The 10,818-nt window shown below is 37.1% G+C and overlaps 1 protein-coding gene across 1 annotated transcript; it reads left to right on the top strand.

Annotated features, from left to right (window-relative positions):
- The first annotated feature begins 4,896 nt into the window (after positions 1-4,896).
- Positions 4,897-7,391, top strand: LOC132544495 (uncharacterized). Its single transcript, XM_060208099.1, has 2 exons — positions 4,897-5,185; positions 7,165-7,391. The coding sequence occupies exons 1-2, from the start codon at positions 4,972-4,974 to the stop codon at positions 7,389-7,391; spliced, it is 441 nt and encodes a 146-aa protein (XP_060064082.1). The 5' UTR covers positions 4,897-4,971.
- Positions 7,392-10,818: the final 3,427 nt, after the last annotated feature.

Consider the following 10,818-nt stretch of genomic DNA (forward strand, 5'->3'; position numbering starts at 1 on the left):
CTGTTACACGCTCTATGTATATATCGGCATTTGTTAGCTATTATCTCTGCAAGGAATCAGAGACTTACCCGCCGTGTGCAAAGCTAGGCTGCACGTCACATTGTCACTGTACAATTTTGTACTATCGGCAAAAACAAGGCTTTTGAATTCCCAATATCTGGAACGTCATTAATATACAAGACAAATAAAGCTGGACCAAGGACACTTCCCTGTGGTACACCACTTGTTACTGGCTTCCAACATGATGTGTATCCATTTACTGATACTTGCTGTTGTTGGTCTGTTAAAAATTCCCTTATCCTACTCCTCGTCTGTTTTGATACTCCATACGACTCAAGCTTATAATCAGTCTTCTGTGGGGTACTTGTAAAAATGTTTCAATTTTGTTCCCTTTATTTCTCCAGAAGTTCGGTATAAAGCTGAATAATTGAGATCATTTGAGGACTTGTTTCTTAAAATTATTTGGAATTAGCTTTCGTGTTTATTCACGTGAAGTCCCCTCTCTTGTTGTTATATCTTGTCAACCTATGCCCCTTTGTATGCTTGCTTTGTATAAGTTAATCGCAGTCTTGTATAAAAATAATACCACAGACTTAGATACAGTCTACAGATATAAGTCAGTAGAATATTATTGAATTAGAGTGACGTACCTGTATCACAATACTTACACGATTCAATCGGAAAATTACTGCGCTTTTTAATGACATCCAGTTAAGGATGGTCTTCTTCATATTTCAGGTTGAAAGTAATAAACAATATCTGGTTAAATTTCAGCCTTAAGCATGCGTTTTGTTGTACAAATATAGATACGAGTTTATCTGTCAAGAAGTAGTACGACAATCAATTTTTTAAATATAAGGTGTAGATCATTCGGAACTCCTCGGCCTCGTCCGTCTCGTAATGCAGTGATCCTGATAAACAGCACATTACTAACCCGACTGAACGTATACGTAAGTAATAAACCTAAGGATGGTATTCTTCATATTTAAGGTTGAAAGTAATAAACAATATCTGGTTAAATTTCAGCCTTAAGTAGCTTAACATGCGTTTTATTGTACAAATATAAAGATATGAGTTTATTTGTCAAAAAGTAGTACCACAGTCAATTTGAAAAACCAGGGACGTACCTGGAAAAACATTAGGCTTTCTAAACGTAGGCCTACAGTGAATACAAAACGAAAACGGAAGTGTGTAGATCATTCGGAACTCCTCAGCCTCGTCCCTCTCATAATGCAATGATCATGATATTTAGCACATGAATAACCCGACTGAACGTAAGTATAAATTGCAAACGTTAATTAAATTGGTCAACAAGATTATCAGATGTCTTAAATTTGATAATTGTGAGTTTTAGTATCGTATATTTAGTCTAGTTGTGGTGTCTAACATCTTTATGGTCCATGTATGTAGGATACAGACATTTTGCATTAGCTTGTATATTACATTTCATGTACATGTATTTAGGATACAGACATTAACACTAGTTTGTTACTGATAAAAAAATTAATTGGACAGGCTTGCAGTACATGTAAAATGATCGTTTAGGAAATTGAAAATGTATTCGTATTGGATTCAGCAAAACCAGTGCGCTGATGAAAATGACCCATGTTATTCAAAGATTTTAAATTTTAAAATAATATGTTAATTATTGTCACATTTCAGAGTTACAGAAAATCGAGGAAATAAAGAGGTAGTGTGATTTTTATTTGTAACAAAGTCTTTTTTGCTCAAAATTAGTTGAAAAAGTATGTCAAACAATTGAAAATTTCTATCTTGCACAAACAATAAGGATGTACTCCCCTGAGGAATAAAAATAATTCTTCATGTTAACATTATTATGATATTTTTTTCCACAAATCATTTTGCCATATTTTATTGAAGGCCAATTGAAATTAATAAAAATAAGCTCTAGTCTCCTTCTTATTATATATTATCAATTTAAACATACTGTCGATGGTGAATATTTCTTATGAAATGTGATATGGTTTTCTCATGTCAAGTCAAATTCTAAGCCTGTTCCAGAGAGTTTCTTTGTACATATTATTTAGAAATGGTATTTAACAACTTAACTTAAATATTGACGATTTTAAAATAATGATATTTTATATATATTTGTCAATGATTTAATCATCAGAGGAAGGTTTAATGCTTTTAAATACATTAATTGCATGTTCAAGATATAGGTTCTGAAAAGTGTCATATTTTTGTATCAATAATATGACATAGTTTTTTACAACAAACAAAAACATTATGTGCTTTTCTCATTGTTTCCAGTACACTAGTGTCTTTATTCCAGGAACCAATTTTGTTTCGTTGTCTTATTTTCATGTTGTAGTCCTAAGTCATCTAATATGATAATTTATTGGGTTTACCTATGTTTTATGAATTGTAATATACTTTTTGTTGTTGAAATTTGATTGATTAAATTCTTTAGTAACAACAGTTCAAGATTATCAAATCATCATTTAAATATGAAGAAACTTATCATGTGAAACACAGGTAAATCTTGGTTAAAAGACTTTGTGGGAAAAATATATATGAAATGGTATATAAGTGACTGGCCATCATTTCCTAAAACAACATCGTCCTATTGCATAAAACTAATTGATGTTCAGAAAACAACTCCTCCAGGACCTGAGGTCTGTGCACTAGGAAAACTAATCTAAGCAGGAACTGTTCATATTTCAATCAATGTCAAATGACCTTTATTTAAGTTTAGTAATGACTTATGAATACATGTAAAGTAGAGTTTATTTTTTAAAATTAAATATGAGACAAGTTAAAAGTGTCCAAATTATAGGTCATGCAGGTCAGTTCTTTAATTTTCAATCCATATGTAATATGAAGGAATGAAACATGCCCTGCCACTGCTATAGTTCAAATCAGGAACCCTTAAGTCTCTAGCTGAACACTACTGCTTGACCAAAGGGATATTCCCATGAGCCGAGGCAAGTAAGGCGGCCTTTACTTTTAATTTCAACTCTACTCACCTCCTTCGCAAGGTCTTTGACCCCGATGACAACAACAACCCAGGTTCAATATCTCTAAGGGAGTGGTCAGTCTCACAAAATCTATGTTATTCTCCCCTTCACAAATTCTTTGACCCTGAAAACAACAACTGAGGTTGTATATCTCAATCTCCTATAGCTTCTACCCTTAAAATGGTCAACGGCACCAAATCTGTAAAAATAAGGAGTTATGAAATATAGTGTTTGTTCCCTCTAGGGTTTGAACTAGTGACCCTTCAGTCTCTAGGTGGGTACTCTACCACATGATGATTAACTGGTTCTACTTAATTAGTCAGAGAAGCTGACTGACAGAGATGGTATTTAACACTACAAGAAACAGACCAACTTGCTCCTTTTACACATATTGATCAAGCATTTTTACCAAAGCATTTTGTGTCTCATATGTGTGCGAGGACGAGGGATGAACAATGTATGCAGACAAAGTTGTCTCTTCATGGTGCATTGTGTGATCCCACAACTGTACATAACATTTAAGAAACACTTGCTGTGTGTTTAGATATAATAGATTTCACTACAGACCTGACTCTATTGAAAGGGTTGTGGAAATAAACACTTTGCAGGTGTCTCTGAAAGGCACATAACAGAACGGTCAATTAATATCACATCATATGTTGAACAACAGTATCACAAAAGATTGTTAAGTGTTTACTTGGAAATATTAGCCAAGGCTTTTTCTTTTAGAAAAAAAAATAATTTTCTTTCATTGTTAATCATGTTTGCATTAAAATCTATAAAACAAATGTACAGTTGTAATACTTTAGCTGACCATTTATTTCATCCCAAATGGCAAACGAGCAAAATGGAAAGAAGTTAAACTGCAACAAATGTTTCACACTATAAATGTAAACAGTATATCTGTTAATAATGAAGCCCATCCTCTGTTTGTGGAATCAGAGGTTTAACCAACCCATAAGGCATATTGCAAGATAAATCAATTATCAGACACTCAAGGATATACTCTTGTGATGTTTTGATAGGAAGTATGACATAATTCAATATAAATATATATATGACATCTTTTGTCTTTTTACATACTTTGGCATATGGAGTTGTATTTATAAGTTGAAAAGGGGTGATTTAAACGACCATTTGAAGAATTTTTGCTTGTGGACTACATTTTGTGACCGTGCGATGGATGGCATGATTCATTTAGTAGTATTAACAACTGTTAACTGTGTTTTCTGGTTGCTTATGTACTTCTCTTGAGTATAACTCTTGGGTAAATTTCAAATAAATTTTGCATGAATTATCACCAGAGATCACAGATTTCAAATTTGTGAATTCTGATTTTCCTGGATTTTTAAGACCTGAAAATAAATATTTCAGCTTGTTTCTTGATCTTGGAAAAACTGGTTATTCATGTGAAAATTAAAAAAAATAAAGCACAGTGACTCTTATTTTTTTATCATGAAAACTATCTTTGAAAATTCCTCTATCAAAATGAAGTCTTCAAAAAGCTAGAAAATGGTCCCATAAAAAGATTTCTGTCATTTTGGAACATTTTCCTTTTTTGGTTGCTATGCTCTTCAAAGCTCCTTAAATCAAATGAAAACTTAGCATTTCCCATGATTTTTCTCTCATGGTCCAAGTATCATACCCTTTCATTGTGATGAGAGAAAAATTTTATTTGAAAAAAAGGATGGCATTTAAAATAACGAATCGTCTGTTATTCAGGAAAAGAAAATAGAATAATATAGGAAAATTAATTATTTCCTGCAATACAATTATTCTGACACCTGTACTAGAAAAAGTAGTGCAGTGTCATATTGATTTTTTTCTTCCAATTTAATTTCTGAAATCAAACCTTTCAAAAATAATAAAAAAAAGTGTAATACTGGATTTTTTTTACTTCTCAAAGGAGTACATCTTTAAGTATTACACTCACTGAAAATGAAATATTTTGTTTGGCTTTCCCAAATCTTTTCTTTACAGGACGCTGAGGATGGAGGATCGATATGACATTTACTCTGACAACATGAAAAGACTGTCTATCTCTGTAGTAAATTCTGATTTTGGAAAGGGGTATGATTCTCTGAAAAGTTCAAAACTTAACAAAGGCATTCTGCCTTTTAAAAATTACTTTGGATTTGACGTGCTCAGAAAAGATGTACATACGAATGTGTCATATTCTGGTTTTCAAGGACTCATTAATGAAGGTAAGTGTTATGCTCTTGTTTTATTGGTAAGTCAGGGCTATTCTTGAGGAAAAATCAGAACTTCATTATTAGCTCACCTGGCCCAAAGGGCCAAGTGAGCTTATGCCATAGCGCGGCGTCCGTCGTCCGTCGTAAGTCGTACGTCCGTCTGGCGTCGGTCAACTTTTCATTTAAACAACTTCTTCTGAAATACCGAAAGGCGTAGAGTTATCATATTTGGCTGGAAGGTTCCTTTGATGTAGCCCAACAAAGTTCGCAAACAGAAATGACCTTGACCCATATTCAAGGTCACAGAGGTCAAATGTGTTAAAACCTTTAAAAAACTTCTTCCAAAATACCAGAAGGCCTAGAATCATTATATACAGCTGGAAGGTTCCTTAGATGAAGCCCAACAAAGTTTGCAAAAAGAAATGACTTTGACCCATATTCAAGGTCACAGAGGTCAAATGTGTTAAACAATTTAAACGACTTCTTTCAAAATCCCAGAAAGCCTAGAATCATTATATTAAGCTACTATGTTCCTCTGATGTTTATCCAACAAAGTTTGGTAAAAGAAATGACCTTGACCCATATTCAAGGTCACAGAGGTCAAATGTGTTAAAACATTTAAACGACATCTTCCAAAATACCGGAAGACCTAGAATCATTATATACGGGTGGAATGTTCCTTTGATGAAGCCCAACAAAGTTTGCAAAAAGAAATGACCTTGACCCATATTCAAGGTCACAGAGGTCAAATGTGTTAAAACCTTTAAAAAACTTCTTCCAAAATACCAGAAGGCCTAGAATCATTATATACAGCTGGAAGGTTCCTTAGATGAAGCCCAACAAAGTTTGCAAAAAAAAACAACAATAACCTTGACCCATATTCAAGGTCACAGAGGTCAAATGTGTTAAAACCTTTAAAAAACTTCTTCCAAAATACCAGAAAGCCTAGAATCATTATATTTGGCCAGTATGTTCCTTTTATGAAAACCAAAAAAGTAAAAGAAATGAACTTGACCCATAGTCATGTTGGTCATAAAAGATCCAGGTGAGCGATACAGGCCCTGTGGGTCTCTTGTAAATTAATGTTGTTTGTTAAATTCATTATTTATCAAATCAAAGTTTCTTGTAATGTTAAAAGATGCCAACTTATATATCATTATAATCACATACACTACATCACCACTTTTTGAGTTAATGACTAAGCCTAATTACAGTCTTTTTATTGGTCATCTATACATGGCCCAAAGGGCCAGGTGGACCTAGAGTCTTCATTATATGCCATGCGTAAATTTTTTTTATAGTACATTGTTCCACTGGTGCCATTGAGCTGAAAATTGGTGGGGGTGTATAGAAAGAAAAGCTCTCATGCTCAAGGGGGCTGAGAAGAGCCTTTTATACAAAATTGATTTCCCTTCACCTAAGAATGCTTCAGACCAGATTTAACAGAATGCAATCATTTCTACAGGAGTAGATTTGCTATATTTCCCAGTTTGGCTCTGCCCCTCCTATCCCAGGGGGCTGATACCTACCATTTATACAAAATTTATTCCCTTTTATCTAATGGACAATGGATGTATCGTGGTACGGCATGATTTCACCAGTCCTATGGACCAGATGAGCTGAAAATATATTTAGAACTTCATTCCCAGTTCCACTGATGCAATAGGACTTTTGTGGAAATGTTTAGGAACTTAAATGAAGAATCATTTTGCCCTTATTTCAACTACTGCTGTTCGCAGTGTGTCCTATATAGGTATTTATAGTCAGATGACTTAAGGGCCACGGGCTTCTTATTCAACTAGCTGTTAGATGGTGTTAAAATTAGTTAAATTTGACCTTTTAAATTGTTATTGAATTCAGATTCTGTAACATTAACTAATGCAATGTTAGTATTTGATAAGCTTTGCCATGTTGCCAGCCAAAGTTTTTATCAAACATGCCTTAGCATGAGCAGGTACATAATTTTATATTCATGGATTTTATTTTTTAAGTGAAGAGTGAAATGAAGCGGCACTGTAAGAAAGGTTGCATAGCTATGACAATCAGCTCTCATGGAAAGATTGAAATTAAGGATGGGAGGATGAACCATCTCCTTTTATGTAGCGAATATAAATCAAATGACAACGAAAAGACATTAAGATGGTTTCCCACAAATTATCTTGTGCAGGAGGTCAGGGAATGTTTCAATGGTCCACTGATCATTTTGATTCAGGTATAATTTTCCGGTTTTGATAAAGATTTATATGCTATTGGTCTCGGTGAAAAACAGCATGAAATATTTTACTTAAAAAGAATAAACACATGTTTAATGTCCAGGCCAGTAGGCTGATAAGGTTAGATTAATCAGGCCTGTAGCTGGTGTGATTAAAAATGATCATAACATTATAGGCCTGTATGTTGGTGGGATGGAGGGTGATCATGACATTAGGCCTGTATGTTGGTGGAAAGGAGAGTGATCATGACATTGGACCTGTATGTTGGTGGGATGGAGAGTGATCATGACATTAGACCTGTATGTTGGTGGGATGGAGAGTGATCATGACATTAGACCTGTATGTTGGTGGGATGGAGAGTGATCATGACATTAGGTCTGTATGTTGGTGGGATGGAGAGTGATCATGACATTAGGTCTGTATGTTGGTGGGATGGAGAGTGATCATGACATTAGACCTGTCTGTTGGTGGGATGGAGAGTGATCATGACATTAGGTCTGTATGTTGGTGGGATGGAGAGTGATCATGACATTAGGTCTGTATGTTGGTTGGATGGAGAGTGATCATGACATTAGGTCTGTATGTTGGTGGGAAGGAGAGTGATCATGACATTAGACCTGTATGTTGGTGGGATGGAGAGTGATCATGACATTAGACCTGTATGTTGGTGGAAAGGAGAGTGATCATGACATTGGACCTGTATGTTGGTGAGATGGAGAGTGATCATGACATTAGGTCTGTGTGTTGGTGGGATGGAGAGTGATCATGACATTAGACCTGTATGTTGGTGGGATGGAGAGTGATCATGACATTAGTCCTGTATGTTGTTGGGATGGAGAGTGATCATGACATTGGACCTGTATGTTGGTGAGATGGAGAGTGATCATGACATTAGGTCTGTATGTTGGTGGGATGGAGAGTGATCATGACATTAGGTCTGTATGTTGGTGGATGGAGATTGATCATGACATTAGGTCTGTATGTTGGTGGGATGGAGAGTGATCATGACATTAGGTCTGTATGTTGGTGGGATGGAGAGTGATCATGACATTAGACCTGTATGTTGGTGGGATGGAGAGTGATCATGACATTAGGTCTGTATGTTGGTTGGATGGAGAGTGATCATGACATTACTGTATGTTGGTTGGAGAGTGATCATTGTAGACCTGTCTGTTGGTGGGATGGAGAGTGATCTGTATGTTGGTGGGATGGAGAGTGATCATGACATTAGGTCTGTATGTTGGTGAGAAGGAGAGTGATCATGACATTAAGTCTGTATGTTGGTGGGAAGAAGAGTGATCATGACATTAGGTCTGTATGTTGGTGGAAGGAGAGTGATCATGACATTAGACCTGTATGTTGGTGGGATGGAGAGTGATCATGACATTAGACCTGTATGTTGGTGGGAAGGAGAGTGATCATGACATTAGACCTGTATGTTGGTGGGATGGAGAGTGATCATGACATTAGGTCTGTGTGTTGGTGGGATGGAGAGTGATCATGACATTAGACCTGTATGTTGGTGGGATGGAGAGTGATCATGACATTAGACCTGTATGTTGGTGGAAAGGAGAGTGATCATGACATTGGACCTGTATGTTGGTGAGATGGAGAGTGATCATGACATTAGACCTGTATGTTGGTGGGATGGAGAGTGATCATGACATTAGACCTGTATGTTGGTGGGATGGAGAGTGATCATGACATTAGGTCTGTATGTTGGTGGGATGGAGAGTGATCATGACATTAGGTCTGTATGTTGGTGGGATGGAGAGTGATCATGACATTAGGTCTGTATGTTGGTGGGATGGAGAGTGATCATGACATTAGACCTGTATGTTGGTGGGATGGAGAGTGATCATGACATTAGGTCTGTATGTTGGTGGATGGAGAGTGATCATGACATTAGACCTGTATGTTGGTGGGATGGAGAGTGATCATGACATTAGACCTGTATGTTGGTGGGATGGAGAGTGATCATGACATTAGACCTGTATGTTGGTGGGATGGAGATTGATCATGACTGTATGTTGGTGGGATGGAGAGTGATCATGACATTAGGTCTGTGTGTTGGTGGGATGGAGATTGATCATGACATTAGACCTGTATGTTGGTGGGATGGAGATTGATCATGACATTAGGTCTGTATGTTGGTGGGAAGGAGAGTGATCATGACTGTATGTTGGTGGGAAGGAGAGTGATCATGACATTAGACCTGTATGTTGGTGGGATGGAGAGTGATCATGACATTAGACCTGTGTGTTGGTGGGATGGAGATTGATCATGACATTGGACCTGTCTGTTGGTGGGATGGAGAGTGATCATGACATTAGACCTGTATGTTGGTGGGAAGGAGAGTGATCATGACATTGGACCTGTGTGTTGGTGGGAAGGAGAGTGATCATGACATTAGACCTGTATGTAGGCCTGTATGTTGGTGGAAGGAGTTGATCATGACATTGGACCTGATGTTGAGATGGAGAGTGATCATGACATTAGACCTGTATGTTGGTGGGATGGAGAGTGATCATGACATTAGACCTGTATGTTGGTGGAAAGGAGAGTGATCATGACATTAGACCTGTGTATGTTGGTGGGAGAGTGGAGAGTGATCATGACATTAGGTCTGTATGTTGGTGGGATGGAGAGTGATCATGACATTAGACCTGTATGTTGGTGGGATGGAGAGTGATCATGACATTAGACCTGTATGTTGGTTGGATGTATATTGATCTTGACATTTGTCATGTATGTTGGTGGGATGGAGAGTGATCATGACATTAGGTCTGTATGTTGGTGGGATGGAGAGTGATCATGACATTAGGTCTGTATGTTTGTGGGAAGGAGAGTGATCATGACATTAGGTCTGTATGTTGATGGGATGGAGAGTGATCATGACATTAGACATGTCTGTTGGTGGGAAGGAGAGTGATCATGACATTGGACCTGTGTGTTGGTGGGAAGGAGAGTGATCATGACATTGGACCTGTGTGTTGGTGGGAAGGAGAGTGATCATGACATTAGACCTGTATGTTGGTGGGAAGGAGAGTGATCATGACATTAGACCTGTGTGTTGGTGGGAAGGAGAGTGATCATGACATTAGACCTGTATGTTGGTGGGAAGGAGAGTGAACATGACATTGGACCTGTATGTTGGTGGGAAGGAGAGTGATCATGACATTAGACCTGTATGTTGGTGGGAAGGAGAGTGATCATGACATTAGACCTGTATGTTGGTGGGAAGGAGAGTGATCATGACATTGGACCTGTATGTTGGTGGGAAGGAGAGTGATCATGACATTAGACCTGTATGTTGGTGGGATGGAGAGTGATCATGACATTAGGTCTGTATGTTGGTGGGATGGAGAGTGATCATGACATTAGACATGTCTGTTGGTGGGAAGGAGAGTGATCATGACATTGGACCTGTGT

The sequence above is a fragment of the Ylistrum balloti genome, unplaced genomic scaffold, assembly GCF_031769215.1.
Source record: "Ylistrum balloti isolate Yb309-2 unplaced genomic scaffold, AGI_CSIRO_Ybal_v1 Utg369800, whole genome shotgun sequence".
NCBI lineage: Eukaryota > Metazoa > Mollusca > Bivalvia > Pectinida > Pectinidae > Ylistrum > Ylistrum balloti.

Coding starts and splice junctions, on each gene's coding strand:
- LOC132544495 (XM_060208099.1), top strand. CDS start 4,972: ATGGAGGATCGATATGACATTTACTCTGACAACATGAAAAGACTGTCT. Junction 5,186..7,164: donor TCAAGGACTCATTAATGAAG/GTAAGTGTTATG, acceptor TTATTTTTTAAG/TGAAGAGTGAAATGAAGCGG.